The sequence below is a fragment of the Eucyclogobius newberryi genome, unplaced genomic scaffold (assembly GCF_026437365.1).
Source record: "Eucyclogobius newberryi isolate DKJ021-1_F unplaced genomic scaffold, fEucNew1.0.hap1 SCAF_13, whole genome shotgun sequence".
NCBI classification, from domain to species: Eukaryota; Metazoa; Chordata; class Actinopteri; order Gobiiformes; family Gobiidae; genus Eucyclogobius; species Eucyclogobius newberryi.
The window spans coordinates 8,626,637-8,649,947 of NW_027315757.1; the positions used below are offsets into that span (position 1 = coordinate 8,626,637).

Sequence of the window (23,311 nt, forward strand, 5' to 3'; positions counted from 1 at the left end):
AATACAATATAATCAGTGTAAATATACATTATAAACGTTTGGCTGAAATTGCTCACTGTGAAGTCTTAAATAAAGTGGAATTTATGTTTTTTGGGGAACTTTAATTGTATAAGAATGTTTCAATGATGTTGTTTTGGGACATCCATGCATAAAATTGTATCCAAAAAGAATAATAAATTCAGCAGCTGATATTTCAAGTGGATTCAAATATGTACCGTATTTTCCAGAGTATAAGTCGCACCAGCCAAAAAAAAAAACATAAGTATGAAATGTGGTTACAAGTGTGAAAATAACAAATAATATCACATATAAGTCGCTCCGGAGTATAAGTATAAGTCGCACCCCGGCCAAAACTATGAAAAAAGGTGCGACTTATAGTCCAGAAAATACAGTAGCTTAAATTGACCTACTACGTACAGTGCATCCAGAAAGTATTTACTCTTTCCACATTTTGTTGCGTTACAGCCTCATTTCGTCTCAAAATTCTGCATCCAATACACCATGACGACATTAGGTGAAATACTTTCCAGATGCACTTGTAGATGAAAAGAACGTTTGTTTTTCTTCTCTTTTAGGCACCGTCTGATAAAAGATCACGCTCACGAGGATGTGAAACATACAAATCGATATTTAACCCACTGATTTACAGTCAGAGCATGAAGAAAGGCTCAGTTTGTGCTCTGAATCCACAAATAAAGCAAATATCTGAACAGGCCTTTATATGCATATTCTGCCTGAACTTTACTTGTACTGTAAAGTTCTACAGTATTTATCAACAGCATTATATTTACCAAAAATAAGTCATTTGATTTTCCTTAGTGTGTACAGAAGTAGTTTAGCATTTATAAGTCAGACATTTTTAATTTGAATGTCTTTTTTTAATGGCTTCAGAATGGGTGTATTCTTTCATATTTATTTAAGTAAGAAAATATTGCAACATTTACATTTAAACCAAACCAGAGAAAAGCACACTTCTCGAATGGGACCGAGTCAAAGAAAAAGACTTAAATCAAACCTAAAATGAGCGATTCAGAACGTCGCCTTTAAAAAGCCTCGAAGAAACAAAACACAGAACGCAGCGTTCTAGATGAAATACAACATTTATTCATTCACAACATACTTCTGCACATAATATATATATGTATATATATATAGCTTTATTTACAGAACATTGGCCAGTGCATGCTACCATGGTAACAACTGCCCATAGTGTCATCGTCACTACTCAGAAGGCAACACGTACTCAAAGTACTTGAGGGTACTTTTTGAAATGTATTCCGAGGTAAAGCAGGACTCGGGTGAAATATTCTCCATTTGGTTTTTGGAATGTTAATCGGAAACTATAGGGACGGGACGGGCCGATACCGATACCGATACCCGGCTCGCTGCTGTTGCTGAAACTGGTATTTTCAGATTATTATTTTTCTATTTCAAAATCCATTGCAAAGCCTACAATCGGATTTTAAATCAACTTTTCACTTACAAATAAACAATAAACAAAATAATATTAACAGTGTATTTATTTGGGATATAAAACTATTTGTTGCATGATTGCACTTTAAAAAAACAAAAAAAAAAACATTTAAACTTAATTTTCGCTCATTAGTCTGTGGAAAAAAAGGTTAGAAAAAAAAATTGGTGTGAAATACTGTCAGTTTTTCTTTACCACAAAAAACTGAAATAGTTTGACATCAGCTGATACCGATACTGGAACCGATATATGGCCCGTCCCTTTAGCTGATACTACTTATCCAGCTCGAGAACGACACATTTGTCCGAACAACTTATTATAAAAAAGTATCCGGGCTGATATTCTGAAGTACAAATGACCTTTTTGGCAATTTTGAAAGAAACTTTTAAATTCTGAGGTAAATGTTATAGAAACGTGTCGGGGAAACGTGGCTCAAAAAGTGACAGGATCAAACGAAACGCGAAATAGCAGAAATATGGAATATCGTTGTTTGGTTGTCTTTTGACTACTTTGACAATCCTCCTGCTATAATATAATATCTTTAAAACCTTTTACTTTTGAGTGACTTCAACAAACAGCATCAATGCCACCAAAAAAAGGTAAATTCACAGATCGAAGTTTTGTAATATTTGTCTTTTATTTAAGGCGAGACACCACAGGCAAAACCATTCTTTAAAAGCTTTTTTTTTCACTTTGCGCTCTCAAATTAAATGCAGTGGTGTAAAAGGAACAAAAATGCCAAATCTGCTCCTGAAACTATTTTATTATTTATTTAATTTGTTTATATCTCACTCCAAACCTGATTCATTCAAATTTTAACAAAAAAAACTGAGGCAAAACTTGATTTTTTTGAAACAGTAAAATCATGTTTACGCAAATACTACAAAAGATACCCATAATCCTCTCTGTAAAGTGTTTGTATCATTAAAAAAAGTCCTTTTTTATATGGATACTTTATAAAATGAAAATGTGTCACATTTTTTAAAAGTTTTTCCCTGTCTGATACAATTTTCTACACATGATTAATTATGAATTACTGTGGTGATTTGCAAGAAGAGATGGAATATTATTTCTTGCACAAAAACAGATTTGGCGTTTGAAAAGGGTCAATTTTAAACTTTTTTAAATCTTTAAACTGTTGAACTACAGAAGAAATTTCAAATTGATCTCTCTAAATGCATAAACTTTTATTCTAATTCTTACGCAGTGTCTCGCCTTAAAAACACATTCCTCAAATTTGCCCAAAAGTCACTTGTGCCAGTTTGATCCTCGGCCTTTTACAGCAGACGCTCTTTTCCCGCGAGACGTGAGACACGAGACGTGAGACGTGAGGTCAACTGTCCGAGCGCTCAGAGGCTGCGCACGGCCGCGTTTCAGTCTCCGACGTGTGTGTGTGTGTGTGTGTTGGACGTCCGACGTGTGTGTGTGTGTTGGACGTCCGACGTGTGTGTGTGTGTGTTGGACGTCCGACGTGTGTGTGTGTGTGTGTGTGTGTGTGTGTTGGACGTCCGACGTGTGTGTGTGTGTGTGTGTTGGACGTCCGACGTGTGTGTGTGTGTGTGTGTGTGTGTTGGACGTCCGACGTGTGTGTGTGTGTGTGTTGGACGTCCGACGTGTGTGTGTGTGTGTGTGTTGGACGTCCGACGTGTGTGTGTGTGTGTGTTGGACGTCCGACGTGTGTGTGTGTGTGTGTGTTGGACGTCCGACGTGTGTGTGTGTTGGACGTCCGACGTGTGTGTGTGTGTGTGTGTGTGTTGGACGTCCGACGTGTGTGTGTGTGTGTGTTGGACGTCCGACGTGTGTGTGTGTGTGTGTGTTGGACGTCCGACGTGTGTGTGGGTGTTGGACGTCCGACGTGTGTGTGTGTGTGTGTTGGACGTCCGACGTGTGTGTGTGTGTGTGTTGGACGTCCGACGTGTGTGTGTGTGTGTGTGTTGGACGTCCGACGTGTGTGTGTGTGTGTGTTGGACGTCCGACGTGTGTGTGTGTGTTGGACGTCCGACGTGTGTGTGTGTGTGTGTTGGACGTCCGACGTGTGTGTGTGTGTGTGTTGGACGTCCGACGTGTGTGTGTGTGTTGGACGTCCGACGTGTGTGTGTGTGTGTGTGTTGGACGTCCGACGTGTGTGTGTGTGTGTGTGTGTGTGTTGGACGTCCGACGTGTGTGTGTGTGTTGGACGTCCGACGTGTGTGTGTGTGTTGGACGTCCGACGTGTGTGTGGGTGTTGGACGTCCGACGTGTGTGTGTGTGTGTGTTGGACGTCCGACGTGTGTGTGTGTGTGTGTGTGTGTTGGACGTCCGACGTGTGTGTGTGTGTGTGTTGGACGTCCGACGTGTGTGTGTGTGTGTGTGTTGGACGTCCGACGTGTGTGTGTGTGTGTGTTGGACGTCCGACGTGTGTGTGTGTGTGTGTTGGACGTCCGACGTGTGTGTGTGTGTGTGTTGGACGTCCGACGTGTGTGTGTGTGTGTGTGTTGGACGTCCGACGTGTGTGTGGGTGTTGGACGTCCGACGTGTGTGTGTGTGTGTGTTGGACGTCCGACGTGTGTGTGTGTGTGTGTTGGACGTCCGACGTGTGTGTGTGTGTGTGTTGGACGTCCGACGTGTGTGTGTGTGTGTGTGTGTGTTGGACGTCCGACGTGTGTGTGTGTGTGTGTTGGACGTCCGACGTGTGTGTGTGTGTGTGTGTTGGACGTCCGACGTGTGTGTGTGTGTGTTGGACGTCCGACGTGTGTGTGGGTGTTGGACGTCCGACGTGTGTGTGTGTGTGTGTTGGACGTCCGACGTGTGTGTGTGTGTGTGTTGGACGTCCGACGTGTGTGTGTGTGTGTGTGTTGGACGTCCGACGTGTGTGTGTGTGTGTGTTGGACGTCCGACGTGTGTGTGTGTGTTGGACGTCCGACGTGTGTGTGTGTGTGTGTTGGACGTCCGACGTGTGTGTGTGTGTGTGTTGGACGTCCGACGTGTGTGTGTGTGTTGGACGTCCGACGTGTGTGTGTGTGTGTGTGTTGGACGTCCGACGTGTGTGTGTGTGTGTGTGTGTGTGTTGGACGTCCGACGTGTGTGTGTGTGTTGGACGTCCGACGTGTGTGTGTGTGTTGGACGTCCGACGTGTGTGTGGGTGTTGGACGTCCGACGTGTGTGTGTGTGTGTGTTGGACGTCCGACGTGTGTGTGTGTGTGTGTGTGTGTTGGACGTCCGACGTGTGTGTGTGTGTGTGTTGGACGTCCGACGTGTGTGTGTGTGTGTGTGTTGGACGTCCGACGTGTGTGTGTGTGTGTGTTGGACGTCCGACGTGTGTGTGTGTGTGTGTTGGACGTCCGACGTGTGTGTGTGTGTGTGTTGGACGTCCGACGTGTGTGTGTGTGTGTGTGTTGGACGTCCGACGTGTGTGTGTGTGTGTGTTGGACGTCCGACGTGTGTGTGTGTGTGTGTTGGACGTCCGACGTGTGTGTGTGTGTGTGTTGGACGTCCGACGTGTGTGTGTGTGTGTGTGTGTTGGACGTCCGACGTGTGTGTGTGTGTTGGACGTCCGACGTGTGTGTGTGTGTGTGTGTGTGTGTGTGTGTGTTGGACGTCCGACGTGTGTGTGTGTGTGTGTGTGTTGGACGTCCGACGTGTGTGTGTGTGTGTGTGTGTTGGACGTCCGACGTGTGTGTGTGTGTGTGTGTGTGTGTGTGTTGGACGTCCGACGTGTGTGTGTGTGTGTGTGTGTTGGACGTCCGACGTGTGTGTGTGTGTGTGTGTGTTGGACGTCCGACGTGTGTGTGTGTGTGTGTGTGTGTGGAGTGGTTAACCGTCGATGTCCCAGCTGAACAGATGATGCTTCACCAACATGTCCTGCACTCCTTCTTTCAGAGGCCTCTGCTCGTTCTCCTGCGCCACAACAAATACAGAGTCACCACAAACACATGGTGCACGGGGAGGTCATGTAGCTCCATTAAAGCACCACACAAATGCAAGAGAAACCCCGACAGTAGCTCCATGACCCAGGACTGAGCTCACACCTACAATAGCTCCATGGCCAGCTCAACTCTGATGAGTGATTCCCAAACGGCGGGTCAGGGCCCTGAAGTGACTGTCCACTCAGAACTCACACTGAAGATCTGTGCAGTACAAACTAAACATGAAGGAGATTCAATCTTCCTGGTATCTATAATGGTATACTGAACCCCTGGAAAGGTAGAGGACCAGGACAAGGACATGTAGATGCTAATCAGGTACTCAGGGTGGTTGAGCCAGGGTCTCACAAAGACAAAGAGGATTCTAATAGCCCATTAAGATTCTGAATAGGCTAGCTCGGTAGATACAGGGGGGGAGTTTCTGTTGAAACAAACAACTCTTTCTACTTCAGGAAGGCTCCTCCCAATGGGCGGGTCTTACCACAGAACAGTATTAATATCGGAGTTCTCGATCTAAATTCTTTTATTGACAATGACTCTTGGATGAGAGTCGAAACGTCTATTTTTTCAAACTGAGTCCAGATGACTACAACTGAAGCTTTTTCTACTATAAACATGAAGGAGATAAACCAGGGGCCCACAGTCACTGCTCCTCAGCCCTTTACAAACAGAACACACATGTACTGCTGCTGTAGTGATGTACTGCTGTACTGATGTACTACTGCTGCTGTAGTGATGTAGTGATGTACTGCTGTACTGATGTACTACTGCTGCTGTAGTGATGTAGTGATGTACTGCTGTACTGCTGCTGCTGTAGTGATGTAGTGATGTACTGCTGTACTACTGCTGCTGTAGTGATGTAGTGATGTACTGCTGTACTGCTGCTGCTGTAGTGATGTACTGCTGTACTGATGTACTACTGCTGCTGTAGTGATGTAGTGATGTACTGCTGTACTACTGCTGCTGTAGTGATGTAGTGATGTACTGCTGTACTACTGCTGCTGTAGTGATGTAGTGATGTACTGCTGTACTGATGTACTACTGCTGCTGTAGTGATGTAGTAATGTACTGCTGTACTGATGTACTACTGCTGCTGTAGTGATGTAGTGATGTACTGCTGTACTGCTGCTGCTGTAGTGATGTACTGCTGTACTGATGTACTACTGCTGCTGTAGTGATGTACTGCTGTACTGATGTACTACTGCTGCTGTAGTGATGTAGTAATGTACTGCTGTACTGATGTACTACTGCTGCTGTAGTGATGTAGTAATGTACTGCTGTACTGATGTACTACTGCTGCTGTAATGATGTAGTAATGTACTGCTGTACTGATGTACTACTGCTGCTGTAGTGATGTAGTAATGTACTGCTGTACTGATGTACTACTGCTGCTGTAGTGATGTAGTGATGTACTGCTGTACTACTGCTGCTGTAGTGATGTAGTGATGTACTGCTGTACTGCTGCTGCTGTAGTGATGTACTGCTGTACTGATGTACTACTGCTGCTGTAGTGATGTAGTGATGTACTGCTGTACTACTGCTGCTGTAGTGATGTAGTAATGTACTGCTGTACTGATGTACTACTGCTGCTGTAGTGATGTAGTGATGTACTGCTGTACTGCTGCTGCTGTAGTGATGTACTGCTGTACTGATGTACTACTGCTGCTGTAGTGATGTAGTGATGTACTGATGTACTACTGCTGCTGTAATGATGTAGTAATGTACTGCTGTACTGATGTACTACTGCTGCTGTAGTGATGTAGTAATGTACTGCTGTACTGATGTACTACTGCTGCTGTAGTGATGTAGTGATGTACTGCTGTACTGCTGCTGCTGTAGTGATGTACTGCTGTACTGATGTACTACTGCTGCTGTAGTGATGTAGTGATGTACTGCTGTACTGATGTACTACTGCTGCTGTAGTGATGTAGTAATGTACTGCTGTACTGATGTACTACTGCTGCTGTAGTGATGTAGTGATGTACTGCTGTACTGCTGCTGCTGTAGTGATGTACTGCTGTACTGATGTACTACTGCTGCTGTAATGATGTAGTGATGTACTGCTGTACTACTGCTGCTGTAGTGATGTACTGCTGTACTGATGTACTGCTGCTGCTGTAGTGATGTACTGCTGTACTGCTGCTGCTGTAGTGATGTACTGCTGTACTGCTGCTGCTGTAGTGATGTAGTAATGTACTGATGTACTACTGCTGCTGTAGTGATGTAGTGATGTACTGCTGTACTGCTGCTGCTGTAGTGATGTACTGCTGTACTGCTGCTGCTGTAGTGATGTAGTGATGTACTGCTGTACTGATGTACTACTGCTGCTGTAGTGATGTAGTGATGTACTGCTGTACTGCTGCTGCTGTAGTGATGTACTGCTGTACTGCTGCTGCTGTAGTGATGTAGTAATGTACTGATGTACTACTGCTGCTGTAGTGATGTAGTGATGTACTGCTGTACTGATGTACTACTGCTGCTGTAGTGATGTAGTGATGTACTGCTGTACTGCTGCTGCTGTAGTGATGTACTGCTGTACTGCTGCTGCTGTAGTGATGTACTGATGTACTACTACTGATGTACTGATGTACTGATGTACTGATGTACTGATGTAGTGATGTACTGATGTACTACTGCTGCTGTAGTGATGTAGTAATGTACTGCTGTACTGATGTACTACTGCTGCTGTAGTGATGTACTGCTGTACTGATGTACTACTGCTGCTGTAGTGATGTACTGCTGTACTGATGTACTACTGCTGCTGTAATGATGTAGTGATGTACTGATGTACTACTGCTGCTGTAGTGATGTAGTGATGTACTGCTGTACTGATGTACTACTGCTGCTGTAGTGATGTACTGCTGTACTGATGTACTACTGCTGCTGTAGTGATGTAGTGATGTACTGCTGTACTGATGTACTACTGCTGCTGTAGTGATGTACTGCTGTACTGATGTACTACTGCTGCTGTAGTGATGTAGTAATGTACTGCTGTACTGATGTACTACTGCTGCTGTAGTGATGTAGTGATGTACTGCTGTACTGCTGCTGCTGTAGTGATGTACTGCTGTACTGCTGCTGCTGTAGTGATGTACTGCTGTACTGCTGCTGCTGTAGTGATGTAGTAATGTACTGATGTACTACTGCTGCTGTAGTGATGTAGTGATGTACTGCTGTACTGCTGCTGCTGTAGTGATGTACTGCTGTACTGCTGCTGCTGTAGTGATGTAGTAATGTACTGCTGTACTACTGCTGCTGTAGTGATGTAGTGATGTACTGCTGTACTGCTGCTGCTGTAGTGATGTACTGCTGTACTGCTGCTGCTGTAGTGATGTACTGCTGTACTGCTGCTGCTGTAGTGATGTAGTAATGTACTGATGTACTACTGCTGCTGTAGTGATGTACTGCTGTACTGATGTACTACTGCTGCTGTAGTGATGTAGTGATGTACTGCTGTACTGCTGCTGCTGTAGTGATGTACTGATGTACTACTGCTGCTGTAGTGATGTAGTGATGTAGTGATGTACTGATGTACTACTACTGATGTACTGATGTACTGATGTACTGATGTACTGATGTACTGCTGCTGTAGTGATGTAGTGATGTACTACTGCTGCTGTACTGATGTACTGATGTAGTGATGTACTGATGTACTGATGTACTGCTGCTGTAGTGATGTAGTGATGTACTACTGCTGCTGTACTGATGTACTGATGTAGTGATGTACTGATGTACTGATGTACTGCTGCTGTAGTGATGTAGTGATGTACTACTGCTGCTGTACTGATGTACTGATGTAGTGATGTAGTGATGTACCGATGTACCGATGTACCGATGTACCGCTGTAGTGATGTACTGATGTACTGCTGCTGTACTGATGTAGTGATGTAGTGATGTAGTGATGTAGTGATGTACCGATGTACCGATGTACCGATGTACCGATGTACCGCTGTAGTGATGTACTGATGTACTGCTGCTGTACCGATGTACCGCTGTAGTGATGTACTGATGTACTGCTGCTGTACCGATGTACTGCTGTAGTGATGTACTGATGTAGTGATGTACCGATGTACCGATGTACCGATGTACCGCTGTAGTGATGTACTGCTGTACTACTGCTGCTGTACTGATGTACTGCTGTGTGTGGGAGAGTGGGTGAGACTTACTTTGTATTTGCGGTAACAAAAACATTCTCGTCCACAGTCTAACTCACCTTAACTAGTGTCACCTTTGGGTGGGAAAAGTGGGCCAAATGGCCCATAGTGGTCCACGTTCTGCTTGTAAAGGGCTAAACATCTACAGAGTGACAGAAAGTTACCTAGAGATTCCAACTAAAGAGGTGGTGCTGAATCAGCACGTCCAAAAGGTCAGCTTTCAGAAGAGCTCTGCTCTGGAACATCACACATCACACACACACTCTTTACTGTCCCAGGACTAAACTGAAACAACACAGATTTTAGTGTTGGACTTTAACTGTTCAGAAAAGACTCACCTCTTTCTTGTCAGGAAGCTCACAGTCCTGGGACAGACTGAAGGCAAACTTTGATAAGACCCTGAGAACAAAAAGAACGATTATAACATGCAGCATTCTTTCTGGGACGTTTCCTTTGTCACGTTTTTCTTTTAGGCTGATCCTGTTTCATAGATCCGAGGTTACTGTATGACACTGTGACTTATGGACGGCACAGTCTTATCTGTGGAAAGTCACTTTAAACAGACAAATAGAAAGTAGTTTATCCGACGGTGCAGAGATTAGCTGGCCTGTGAGATAAAGGACACTCACAATTTATTCTTTATTACTATTATTATTAAAGAGCAGATCAGTTCAACTGCGTGTGAACCTAAAGTCTGCATCAGTGATAAATGTGAGCGTAACTGCAGTGTGACGTTGTTTATCTGGTTTTATGAAACTGTTTACAAGATTTCTCTTTGATTTACAGTCGTTATTAGATCGTAGCAGCTCTTTCACATTTTAGCTCTGTTTTTTACATTATCACTCGTACATTTCTGCCTCTCTTGCTAAAATCACCTCTGCAGTACCCATAATGCTTACCTGAGTTCACACTTGATCTGGACCCAGCCCGGGCTGCGCAGGAAGGACCAGGGCTGGTACCACTTCTCCACCACGGCCATGCTGGAGCAGAGGACCTCCAGCCACAGGTGCAGGACCTGCTCACTGAGGGAAAGACCTTTACACCGTGCTCCAGAGTACGCACATGTACTGCATGTCATCTCCAGTCTTACTTGAGTCCGACGCAGATCAGAGACCTGAACTTGACGTCCATCTGAGCGTGTGCAGAGTCGTGGCTCATGTTCACAGCCTGCACGGCCTGAGGAGAACAGCACACACGCGTTTAGGCTCTCTACACGGCACTTTGGTCAGCTCAAGTCGTTTTAAATGTGCTGTATGAATAAACTCGACGTTTATTTGGCTTATTTTGCTCACATATTGTAGTTCCAACAAAAAAAAAACTACTCTTTCTGGTCAGATTGTGTTAAAACAAAGCTCTGATTAAAGTCCAGAGCTGCAAACAGAGCTTCAGTTATCGTCAATTTCCTTTAATTTGGTGGATTTTGGAGCTTTAACGCTGAAAAAACGACCTTAAAAACCTGTACTCACTCTGTACAGCAGCTCTTCTGGGGTTAGAACTTTCCCATCTTCATCTAACCTGGATTTATGGAGTTGGGAAATAGATTTAGTAACATGTACAAATATATATATATATATATGAAAAGATTGTGCAGATTTACCTGTATGTTTTACACAGCACGAGCCTGGAGTACACAGAGTTAAAGTCTCTCTCCACTTCTCTGCTCGCCGCCTGGACAAACCAAACACATTTACACTATAACGGGGTTCCCACACTTCCCAGGATGCATCACCTTGTCTGTAAACATGACCTCCTTTTTACACAGCGTCTCTACTACACATGTTTAAAGCTGTACCAGAATTCCTAAGAAAATATATCTTGTGGTAGAACTTAAATTAACTGGAGATCACATGTGAACCCAAACATACCGACTTCTAAAATAATACAGACTGCTCATTCGTCTCATGTGAATGGTACTGCTGGCCCAAGATTGCACTTAAAACGACTTCTAAAACCCATTTATTAGGCCAAAGATCACGTTTGGAGTGAGAAAAGTGCACAATGTCTTATGTGTGACACCAAAGTTAGGAGAGATAAAAGGTGAACCAAGAACTATTGTCCAAATACTGTAAGTACGACTGTAGATCAAAGAAACTGTTGGTCGACTAAAGACAAGTCCTGCCTCTAAAAACGTTTCAGTAGCTCTATGATCAGACCCAAACGGCCCTCACAACACTACCACTGCTCAAACGTTCATGTAAAAACGTAGGTAATGGTGTATTTATCAGCTAAAAGGATGATCAAACTCATGATTGGCTCTGAATAGAGGATCACAAAGTCACTTAAAGAATCCTGTTGGAAATATAGATCCTGTTTTTTCCATCACACCATGTCAGAGTGCTCACTGCTCACAGGGAAACACTGTTTGCTGGAGGAACTGTGGTTGCAAAGTGGCCCATCATTACCAAGTGTCATTAACAAAGCACTCCAGATTGGTTTTGGCGTCACGATACCTGAGCCTCAAAACTCCTGCCGTGGACACAGTGCATGGATACCTCTGGAGAACACCGTCGGCCATTACGGATTACGAGAAATGGCCGACCAGAAAGGACTGGACTGAAATTACACACTTCATTTGAAAAGGGATTTATTTGGACTAAGTGGGACTTTTATGTTAGACAAGATTGTAAAGGTCAATGTGACACATTTATGTTGTATGGTAAGGGTTTTGCTTTTATTTTGGTAACTTCCTGTGTAACCGGAAGTGATCGTGAAACGGAAGTCTACTTGACACTAAGAAAAGACGCAAAGTAAATTCAACAACGATAAACGGACAAAACACGGACAAACTCAAGGATCTCGCTCCAGTCGACAGGGGAACCAGGTCTGTAGTTAAAACGACTGTATAATGAAAGATTTTAAATGTTTAATTGACGAATATGTTGGGAAATATTGTACTAATGAGCTAGAAATACGGTGATTTACGGCCAAAATGTCATTGTTTTTTATTTTGTTCTGTCTGGCTCTTACGTTGGATAAATGACAAAGAAAAGGAACCATTAAAAGACATTTAACCATCAGTTCTGGCCTTCTCACTTCGACTGGACGCTACAAAGATGAACCCTGATATTATTCTATGTATTTAAATGAAAAAATCCTCAGCTAAGTCACCCTGCATCTTTACCTTTCTGTCCCCTTTAAATCCTTCAAAACAGAAACAAAACAATTGGTTGACAAATACAAATATTGGTCGACTAAAACAACTAAAGTCCTACAAAATAAGTGTCATTTCCTGCATTTTCATTCGCATTAGAGGTCTTTCAAACCCTAACTTCTCTTTTCACTGCGACAATGCCAATGCTCCTCATGTCTGCAAAAGTGGGACAGCATTTCCCCGGTTTCCCAGGCTTCCCGTGCGGCCCCTGTACATCTACATTGGCCCACCTCCTCGATGAACAGCCAGGGGTGACACGGTCCTCCGAGTATGGACGGCTTCTTGAGGCCGTGGTGGAAAATGGCCTTGAGCGCCGGACACAGAGTTCCCCGGACCAGGTCGGTGACGGCCTCGGTGACGGAGTCGTCTCCCGCCAACGAGTACTACGAGTACACCACGCACGGGAAAATGTCCAAATAAGTACAGAGTAAATAACTGCGTAATGTACGGACTGTTTACCTCTTTGCTTCGCTCGTCCAGTATTTCAACAAACTTGGCAGGAAACCACCCTGAAAGAAGAAAACAATAGAGTTTATTACATTTACTGCCAAACTGGGACAAATCAAGAACGTAAATCATAAAAAACAATCACATCTTCGCCCGTAAATGAGTACAGCACAAGTCCCGATCGTCCCAGAGCGCTTCCATTCGCACAAACTTACTTGACGGCCCTGCATCGCCTGCTCTGATTGGCCAGAGCTCAGACAATATGTGGATTGTGGTTTAAACAACTTCATTCAGTTCAAACGATTACATTTTTCAAGTGTTGTATAAAATATTCATCTAAAATGCTTCGAAAATGGCAGTAAAACGTAACTTGTAACTAGCGCTCTTAGTTACAAGTAAAAGTACAGCTGTAAAACTACTATTGTTATCAGTAGAGCAGTAAAAGTGAACGTTTAAACTCTCACACACACACACACACACACACGAGTTTAATTTTTGTCCCGGAGCTGCTCATCTCCAAATCTCTGCAACGTCCCACAATTAATTTGGCAATCATAGCCAGGGCAGTGTCAGTGAGGGAAAAAGAAGTTCAAATAAAGCTCGAAAACGTCAGAAAACTGAAGGTTCCCACCTCTGAGCCCGTTGAGCTCTCCCACCCAGCAGTGCTCATCCTTCTGTGAGACGATCTGCAGAGGAAAGAGACACGTTCAGGGCGTCTGGAGACACCAGCCATTGAAGTGGAAGGCTCTGGAATACCTCCTGACCGGAGTTAAGAACATACTAAATGTACCGGGGCTGAACGGTTGTGGGGAAATATCGGATTTTGTTCAAAGTCCACATTTTAGGCACATCCGGAAGTATTAACATTTGAGAAAAGACTGAAATATGCATCCAAGGAGCTCCAGAACATGCATCAACTACAACTTTAGAGGGTTTAATGATGCTACTTAAAGAACAAATATTATGCATTATTTGTATTATTATTAGCCTTTTAACATGTTTGAATACCTTTAGTTTGGCATCTCATGTTTTAGAACTAAAAAAAAGATTATAAAAACAAAATTACCTCCTGTATCTCCGCTGTTTCCCACGGGACTAGCTGAGTTTAGCTGCCATCTACTGGCTGCAGACGGAATTACACAAGTTTAAAAACCACTGCAGACTTCCCGCTGACTTTATGCCAATAGCGGCGCGTTTGTATCGACGGGAGAAATGCACAGAAAGAGTCTGGCCATGATTTATGGATTTAAAAACAGAGAAGTTTAACCACACATCTGAGAAAACTAGTGTGAATGAAGCTAAACGCTGCTCCAGGTATGTTTTTGATAACGAAGCGCTTTTAGAACAGGGTTAAAAGCTTCAAAAAGTCAATTTGCATAATATGTGTCCTTTAAATGTCCTTTACATGTAACCAATTATTTTTATATTTTTATATTCATGTTAAATTGGCTTGGATCCATTGGCTTCCTCCTCATATCATACATTTGTGTGTTGTGACCTACGGTGATTATGTCGTTTTTCCTGAAGCCCAGCTCGTCGTCGTCATGGCGCTCAAAGTCCAGCAGCGCTTTGGCCCGCCTCCTCCGGTTCCTGGACACCATCAGGAAGTTCTCGTGGTCCCTCTGGTGGCTCTCCATGGAGTAGTCCGGCGTCAGGTCCTGGAGTAGGTCAAATAATGTCAGATCATTTTTACGTCATATTCACTCGAAAAGAGCACTAAACCAGGTAAACTCAAGACAACCCTCCAACTAAACCAGGACCAACACCAGGGATAAACTATTCACTGGGATCAGTATTGGCTCTGATATCGAAAAGACAGAATATTTCTGATTTAAAATTGGCCACAACAGTAAAAAAAAACACCTGATAGGCCATTAATGACATTTATTATTTTGTTTTTTTTTAATTATTCTTTTGTTTGTTACGTTTAGAATGACAAATTCGTTTCTTTTTCCTCCCTCCTTTGCCTCCTCCCCTTCTCCGCCTCCGCCCTCCTTCGCCTCCACCCCTTCGCCTCCGCCCTCCTTCCCCTCCTTCCTCCTTCGCCTCCTCCCTCCTTTGCCTCCTTCCCCTCCTTCGCCTCCTCCCTCCTTTGCCTCCTCCCCTCCTTTGCCTCCTCCCCTCCTCCTCCGCCCTCCTTTGCCTCCACCCCTTCGCCGCCGCCCTCCTTCCTCCTTCGCCTCCTCCCTCCTTTGCCTCCTTTGCCTCCTCCCTCCTTTGCCTCCTCCCTCCTTCCCCTCCTTCGCCTCTGCCTCCTCCCTCCTTCCCCTCCTTCGCCTCTGCCTCCTCCCTCCTTTCCCTCCTTTGCCTCCTCCCTCCTTTGCCTCCTCCCTCCTTTGCCTCCTCCCTCCTTTGCCTCCTCCCTCCTTTGCCTCCTCCCTCCTTTGCCTCCTCCCTCCTTCGCCTCCTCACTCCTTCGCCTCCTCACTCCTTCGCCTCCTCCCTCCTTCGCCTCCTCACTCCTTCGCCTCCTCCCTCCTTCGCCTCCTCCCTCCTTCGCCTCCTCCCTCCTTCGCCTCCTCCCTCCTTCGCCTCCTTCCTCCTTCGCCTCCTCCCTCCTTTGCCTCCTTTGCCTCCTCCCTCCTTTGCCTCCTCCCTCCTTCCCCTCCTTCGCCTCTGCCTCCTCCCTCCTTCCCCTCCTTCGCCTCTGCCTCCTCCCTCCTTTCCCTCCTTTGCCTCCTCCCTCCTTTGCCTCCTCCCTCCTTTGCCTCCTCCCTCCTTTGCCTCCTCCCTCCTTTGCCTCCTCCCTCCTTTGCCTCCTCCCTCCTTTGCCTCCTCCCTCCTTTGCCTCCTCCCTCCTTTGCCTCCTCCCTCCTTTGCCTCCTCCCTCCTTCGCCTCCTCACTCCTTCGCCTCCTCCCTCCTTCGCCTCCTCACTCCTTCGCCTCCTCCCTCCTTCGCCTCCTCCCTCCTTCGCCTCCTCCCTCCTTCGCCTCCTCCCTCCTTCGCCTCCTCCCTCCCTCCTTCGCCTCCTCCCTCCCCCTGCTGGCTCCTGACCGTGCTGCAGTGGTGCGGGTCCAGGCAGTGGAAGTGTTGGGCCGTGCGGGTGATGGCCTCCCGAAGCGCCGCCACCAGTTCAGTCTGTTTGATGTTCTTAGACTTGAGTCCGTCGGCATCGTCCTCTCCGAACAGAAGGGAGCTGAGGGTGGACCTCCTGTGCAGGGACTGTCTCCTCACCACCTGCAGGGAGCAAACGCCACCACAGAGCTTGATTTAGTGTCGACTTGATTTATGGTTCTTTTGTGCAGTATATATTGTGCAAAAAGTGATTGAACTGTAAGATTAACCACAAAAATGCAGAGAAATCACTGTTGGAATGTTTTTAAGATTACACAGCAGTTCTGTTCTTTCTTACAACCTTTTGTTTGAATTAAATACCATATACTCCATATTCTAAGGCAGCATACAGTATCTTCTAAACAACCACTAAACAACACTTTTTACTCTAAACACATTATGAGCTCAGTTGCCCCTCAGGGATTAAGCATTAAGTTATATTGATACTGCAGCTACTTTCAACACCTTTTTTAAAACATAATTATACACTGCATTCATACTTAAAAAAATTAAGCACATTTAAGATGGATTGCTACAATTTTAATCCCCAAAAATATCTACCTTTTGAGATGTGAGTGAAATACACGCGGATAGATACATTATGCATGTTTTCAGGGATATAGTATTAAGCTATAACATACATGAATCATTATTTTACATTCATTATGCTCATTGTAAACTCAATATGGATCTAAAACATCTTAAAAGTATAAACCGGGTTCAACCTGCAGAACTGATCATTTCACAGTAACAAGCAGCAGATTGTCATGTACATGTTTCTACTACTTTTTTAACCCTATATTACTGACCCAGAGTCTGATATTTTTGGACTAATCACGACTAAGTACACAGAAGTGGGCGGATATAGGGGGTAGGTGAAAACAGCCTTGAATTCAGGACCATACAGGATTACTCCAACATGTAAGAATAAACTGAAATAAGCCAATCGTGAGGAAACACCAACATAATAAGGTTAAAGCTCATGAATACGTCCACTTCCACATCCCGTGGGGCCGACCTTGTTGATGTTCCTGCCGAGCTCCGCGTTGCCGTTGTTGAGCTGGGCTTGTTCGTTGAGGATGTAGGCCAGGTGCTTGTGCCTGTGGGCCTCCAGCGTCTCCTGGGACAGAGAACCCGCCAGCCTCATGGCCTCGCCCAGCAGGACCGCCGGCTCGCGCAGCTGGTTCGGCAGATCCGACAGAGTGTTGAAGATGGACGCCGAGTTCTCAGAGGAAATCAGCTCGTCCTCCTGCAGGAAGAGGAGGGGGAAGAGTTGAACTGGAGGGAGGATGGGGACTGCGAATGCGCCAACGAATTCTTTAGGAAATTGATGAGACACTATTTTGTAAATTAGGGGACAGGAGAGTGCTCATACATTTAAAGCAGATTAAGATTTTGAATATAAAAGCAGATCACAGAGAATATATACAAATTAAAAGTGTTGGTTAAAATATAAATTGTGGTAATTTTCAGTTCTCCCCCAGTTTTTAAACAAACAAAAGTATAAACTGTCCAAGAGAAAATAACTACAGTATATAATTTAGGGGTGTGCCTGCTGAAAAGAGGGGAAATGAGCCTAAACATTTTCCCTGAAGGTTTGAGAAGCTCAGCGCTGGAGGATTATCCAAGTGTGTAAGCAATGAGTACCTTTATCTTGAGCATGGCCAGTGTGATCTGGAAGAGCACCAGCGAGCCCTGGTAGAAGAGAAGGTCCCATATCCTGAGCAGCAGACGGATGTCCACCACACTGGCGAAGGACGTGAGGAACCAGTGCAGAGTGATCAGGGACAACTCTGTGGGAAACGGTCAAATTTAATTACTACAAACGTTTCAAATTACTTTTACAGCAGCCAGGTATTCCTCATTCTCTTCATGGTCACAGACTGTAAAACTGTGACACTTTATGCTTGACGGCAGCCGGGGCCCAACTCTGGAGCCAGGCCTGGGGTTGGTGGCCAGGCCATAGCAACCGATTTAAAACAGGTAGTGATTTCCTGTTCAAAACTGAATAATTGATTATCTGATGCTGGCTCTGCCTCTTCATAGTGGCGTTTCAGCAGAACAAGTAGCTGATTTTTACTGTCAAAAAGTGGCATGTTTGAACATTTGTTTCTAACCCAGCGTGGTGAAAAATGCAGGACAATACAGGATTACTCAAACATGCAATCAAACCCCAACTCTGAGTAAGTTAATCATCATTGTACACAGTTATAACATGTCTCAAGTTGATATTATAATGCGTCTTCTTTAAGAAAATGCCAAATGCTTTCCCGCACCTATATCATGATCCTGCAGGAGCCGGTCCAGCTCGGGCAGGAACTGCACGATGAGCTGCCGCAGCACCCTCTGGTCGGTCTGGACGCCCAGCAGAGTGGACGAGAAGTACGAAGGAGGGAGCAGGTCCTCGATGAGAGCGCACATCATCCACATGACGTCCTCCTCCTCCAGGAACAGCAGCAGACACGAGACCACCTACAAAGTGAAGAACATACAGAAAGAGCACAGCCTTTATGACATGCAAGCGCCCGGGCACACAACCGCTGCAAAAAGGCAAATCGTGTATCATTATTTAGACGAAATGTGATGAACTGTATTGAAATCTGTCAGCTGGAAGTTGAATTTTGTGCGTCATCTTCACCTCATTCCGGAAGTTGCCGCGAGCGCCGGCGTTAGCTGTGAGAAACGACGCAGTGTTGACTCGCTGGCGCGCATTAACATTGAACATTTTACACAAATCAATCTACTTTATAGTATATTTTAGCTGCAATACTTTCCCGCTCAAACGAAACTGTAAATCCATAGCGGTCCGGAGCCTAAGTGGGCGGGGCATGATGATATACGACACCAAATAAGTGAATAAAAGTGAAAATCGTCCCAACTCTTGCTGTAATGACAGTCAGGTCGGTCCGTTTTGTCTGTTAGTACAGGTTTTGTCTGTTCGTACAGGTTTCGTCTGTTCGTACAGGTTTCGTCTGTTAGTACACGTTTTGTCTGTTAGTACAGGTTTTGTCTGTTAGTACACGTTTTGTCTGTTAGTACACGTTTTGTAGGTTAGTACACGTTTTGTCTGTTAGTACACGTTTTGTAGGTTAGTACACGTTTTGTAGGTTAGTACAGGTTTTGTCTGTTAGTACAGGTTTTGTCTGTTAGTACAGGTTTTGTCTGTTAGTACAGGTTTTGTCTGTTAGTACAGGTTTTGTCTGTTAGTACAGTTTTGTCTGTTAGTACACGTTTTGTCTGTTAGTACACGTTTTGTCTGTTAGTACACGTTTTGTCTGTTAGTACACGTTTTGTCTGTTAGTACAGGTTTTGTCTGTTAGTACACGTTTTGTCTGTTAGTACAGGTTTTGTCTGTTAGTACACGTTTTGTCTGTTAGTACACGTTTTGTCTGTTAGTACACGTTTTGTCTGTTAGTACACGTTTTGTCTGTTAGTACAGGTTTTGTCTGTTAGTACACGTTTTGTCTGTTAGTACACGTTTTGTCTGTTAGTACAGGTTTTGTCTGTTAGTACAGGTTTTGTCTGTTAGTACAGGTTTTGTCTGTTAGTACAGGTTTTGTCTGTTAGTACAGTTTTGTCTGTTAGTACACGTTTTGTCTGTTAGTACACGTTTTGTCTGTTAGTACACGTTTTGTCTGTTAGTACACGTTTTGTCTGTTAGTACAGGTTTTGTCTGTTAGTACACGTTTTGTCTGTTAGTACACGTTTTGTCTGTTAGTACAGGTTTTGTCTGTTAGTACACGTTTTGTCTGTTAGTACAGGTTTTGTCTGTTAGTACACGTTTTGTCTGTTAGTACACGTTTTGTCTGTTAGTACACGTTTTGTCTGTTAGTACAGGTTTTGTCTGTTAGTACAGGTTTTGTCTGTTAGTACAGGTTTTGTCTGTTAGTACAGGTTTTGTCTGTTAGTACAGGTTTTGTCTGTTAGTACAGGTTTTGTCTGTTAGTACAGGTTTTGTCTGTTAGTACAGGTTTTGTCTGTTAGTACAGGTTTTGTCTGTTAGTACAGGTTTTGTCTGTTAGTACAGGTTTTGTCTGTTAGTACAGGTTTTGTCTGTTAGTACACGTTTTGTCTGTTAGTACACGTTTTGTCTGTTAGTACACGTTTTGTCTGTTAGTACACGTTTTGTCTGTTAGTACAGGTTTTGTCTGTTAGTACAGGTTTTGTCTGTTAGTACAGGTTTTGTCTGTTAGTACAGGTTTTGTCTGTTAGTACAGGTTTTGTCTGTTAGTACAGGTTTTGTCTGTTAGTACAGGTTTTGTCTGTTAGTACAGGTTTTGTCTGTTAGTACAGGTTTTGTCTGTTAGTACAGGTTTTGTCTGTTAGTACAGGTTTTGTCTGTTAGTACAGGTTTTGTCTGTTAGTACAGGTTTTGTCTGTTAGTACACGTTTTGTCTGTTAGTACACGTTTTGTCTGTTAGTACAGGTTTTGTCTGTTAGTACAGGTTTTGTCTGTTAGTACACGTTTTGTCTGTTAGTACACGTTTTGTCTGTTAGTACACGTTTTGTCTGTTAGTACACGTTTTGTCTGTTAGTACACGTTTTGTCTGTTAGTACACGTTTTGTCTGTTAGTACACGTTTTGTCTGTTAGTACACGTTTTGTCTGTTAGTACAGGTTTTGTCTGTTAGTACAGGTTTTGTCTGTTAGTACAGGTTTTGACTGTTAGTACAGGTTTTGTCTGTTAGTACAGGTTTTGTCTGTTAGTACACGTTTTGTCTGTTCGTATATGTTTTGTCTGTTAGTACACGTTTTGTCTGTTAGTACACGTTTTGTCTGTTAGTACAGGTTTTGTCTGTTAGTATAGGTTTCGTCTCACCATTCCCGTGCCCTGGCAGTAGCCGATGTCGGGGTAGAGCCAGGCCAGGCCCCGGAGCACCCGCCTGAGCCGGGGCACTCCCACACTGCTCATGTGGTTGAAGCAGGCGTTCGAGGGCATCGTCCGCAGCAGGTCCTTCTCGATCTGCGGAGCAAAGGAAAGAGAATGTGTGAGTTGAATGTACGTACTGTCATTTCATGTGATAAATATGTGGAGGATTTGACCTGTTTCGAAGTGGAGCTGTCCTCGTCGGAACTGTTCTTAATGATTTCCCTGTAGGAAATCTCAGAGGAGCGCTTCTTCTGCAGAGCTCCTGACAAACGCATCCAAAGCTGAGGGACAACGGAAAACAAAACATTTGCGCAAAGTTTTGATGTTGAATTTACTGCAAAGGACATTCTATTACCAAAGTAAGAACAGATATATGGTAAAAGCAGCTCTGTGGGCCAAACTGAGACCGCTGTGTGCTGTCTGTATCTGAGCCAAAGGCGTTTTATTGTCTGTGACTCAGTAACACTGGCGCGCTGTTAGCATGATAATTGTGGTTAGCAGAGGTGTGCTGGCTAAACTGCTCAGGAAGTTCCTCTGAAAGTTGTGAAACGCTTTTATAAACTTATTGACATTGCGACCGTATTACCCAGACTATAAGGCGCACTTAAAAGGCTAGTTACAAGGTAGTCAAAAACTACAGTGCGCCTTATAATCCAGTGCCTTATGTGGATCAAGTTTGGTTGTGCTTACTGACCTCGAAGCGATTTTGTGTGGTATACGTTTTGTTTCGCTTAATGCGCCTTATATATTAAAAATGATCGATAATTGACAGTGCGCTTTCCAGTGCTTTTTTTCTATGACAAACTAATATTTCGCGATGCTAACGTTTCAAATTTGATTTCGATACCAAGAGTAGGCTCGATACAGATTTCCATACCACAAAACACTAATTTTCAACACAAAATAATAGTACGTTTATTTACGTTTCCATGTTGTCTTATGCTAGTTTTGTTAAAGCTCAAAAAACATTCTTAAACTGTTACGAAAGTTCTCATTTTGTCCAGCGCAACAAATCAGATTTAGCCATTAATCGCGACTAATTCAACAAACATTTACACATAGTACTTCATTGACATTGCAGCTGTGGTACCTGTGGTCTCATGCTGTGAGGGATGCCCCCCAGCACCAGCGAGCGCAGCCTGTCGGAGCGGGGCAGGGAGGGGGAGATCAGGTCCCAGGTCAGGTCTCCCACTGTGTGGTTGTGGGTGAACTCCAGGTGGGCCTGCCAGCGCAGCCTCTGCTGGGGGTCCTCACGCTGAGGAGAGCCCTCACTGCAGAGCCAGCTCTGGGCCTCCACACCCTCTGGAGGGGAGGGAGGAGGAGTTCAAAGTACTGCTTACAGTGTTTGTTGTAATAGTGGCAGTAGTAGTAGTCTTTGTAGCTGTATTTGTTCAGTGGAACTAGTGGTACTGGAGGAAGTACTACTGGAATAAAGAGTGAGGGCGTGGTCTGGTGGGGCTGAAAATTCTAGGTTGATTCAATAGGAAATTGAAAGATGTTTTCTGTAAGAATGTGTATTTTAAGTTAAACCAATTCAAGTTGAGTCACAATTGAGTCTTAATGGAGCTTGAAGTGACATTACCAAAGAAAAGTAAACCACTTGTTCTGAGAACTTTCAGAACAATAATTTAAATGACACATTTGTTTTAAAATAACAGTCACAGTTTCTCAGAAAATTGGGATTTTCAAAAACAAATTGTAATTTTGTCTAAACTTGAGAGTTGTTCAGGTTCGGTCCAGGTTCAGTCCTGACGTAGACCTGACGTAGACCTGATGTGGACCTGACGTAGACCTGACGTAGACCTGACGTGGACCTGACGTAGACCTGACGTAGACCTGACGTAGACCTGACGTGGACCTGACGTAGACCTGACGTGGACCTGACGTAGACCTGACGTGGACCTGGCGTAGACCTGACGTGGACCTGACGTAGACCTGACGTGGACCTGGCGTAGACCTGACGTGGACCTGACGTAGACCTGGCGTAGACCTGACGTAGTCCTGGCGTAGACCTGACGTGGACCTGACGTAGACCTGACGTAGACCTGACGTGGACCTGACGTAGACCTGACGTAGACCTGACGTGGACCTGACGTAGACCTGACGTAGTCCTGGCGTAGACCTGACGTGGACCTGACGTAGTCCTGGCGTGGACCTGACGTAGACCTGACGTAGACCTGACGTGGACCTGACGTGGACCTGACGTAGACCTGACGTAGACCTGACGTGGACCTGACGTAGACCTGGCGTAGTCCTGGCGT

At 44.5% G+C, this 23,311-nt stretch overlaps 1 protein-coding gene across 1 annotated transcript in view; it reads right to left on the minus strand.

The window, feature by feature from the left end:
• Nucleotides 1–5,214: 5,214 nt before the first annotated feature.
• The window catches only part of sgsm3 (small G protein signaling modulator 3), a 44,228-nt gene continuing 26,131 nt past the window's right edge, over nucleotides 5,215–23,311 (minus strand). The window contains exons 4-20 of the mRNA XM_072442474.1: nucleotides 22,141–22,352; nucleotides 21,224–21,331; nucleotides 21,000–21,143; nucleotides 18,458–18,653; nucleotides 17,829–17,974; nucleotides 17,200–17,430; nucleotides 16,122–16,304; nucleotides 14,628–14,783; nucleotides 13,757–13,811; nucleotides 13,138–13,187; nucleotides 12,909–13,061; nucleotides 11,125–11,195; nucleotides 10,994–11,042; nucleotides 10,618–10,703; nucleotides 10,427–10,549; nucleotides 9,866–9,926; nucleotides 5,215–5,347 (exon numbers count right to left, since the gene is read on the minus strand). Of these exons, the coding sequence (XP_072298575.1) occupies nucleotides 5,264–5,347; nucleotides 9,866–9,926; nucleotides 10,427–10,549; nucleotides 10,618–10,703; nucleotides 10,994–11,042; nucleotides 11,125–11,195; nucleotides 12,909–13,061; nucleotides 13,138–13,187; nucleotides 13,757–13,811; nucleotides 14,628–14,783; nucleotides 16,122–16,304; nucleotides 17,200–17,430; nucleotides 17,829–17,974; nucleotides 18,458–18,653; nucleotides 21,000–21,143; nucleotides 21,224–21,331; nucleotides 22,141–22,352 (2,108 nt within the window). The 3' untranslated portion in view covers nucleotides 5,215–5,263. The remainder of the gene's footprint in view (nucleotides 5,348–9,865; nucleotides 9,927–10,426; nucleotides 10,550–10,617; nucleotides 10,704–10,993; nucleotides 11,043–11,124; nucleotides 11,196–12,908; nucleotides 13,062–13,137; nucleotides 13,188–13,756; nucleotides 13,812–14,627; nucleotides 14,784–16,121; nucleotides 16,305–17,199; nucleotides 17,431–17,828; nucleotides 17,975–18,457; nucleotides 18,654–20,999; nucleotides 21,144–21,223; nucleotides 21,332–22,140; nucleotides 22,353–23,311) is intronic.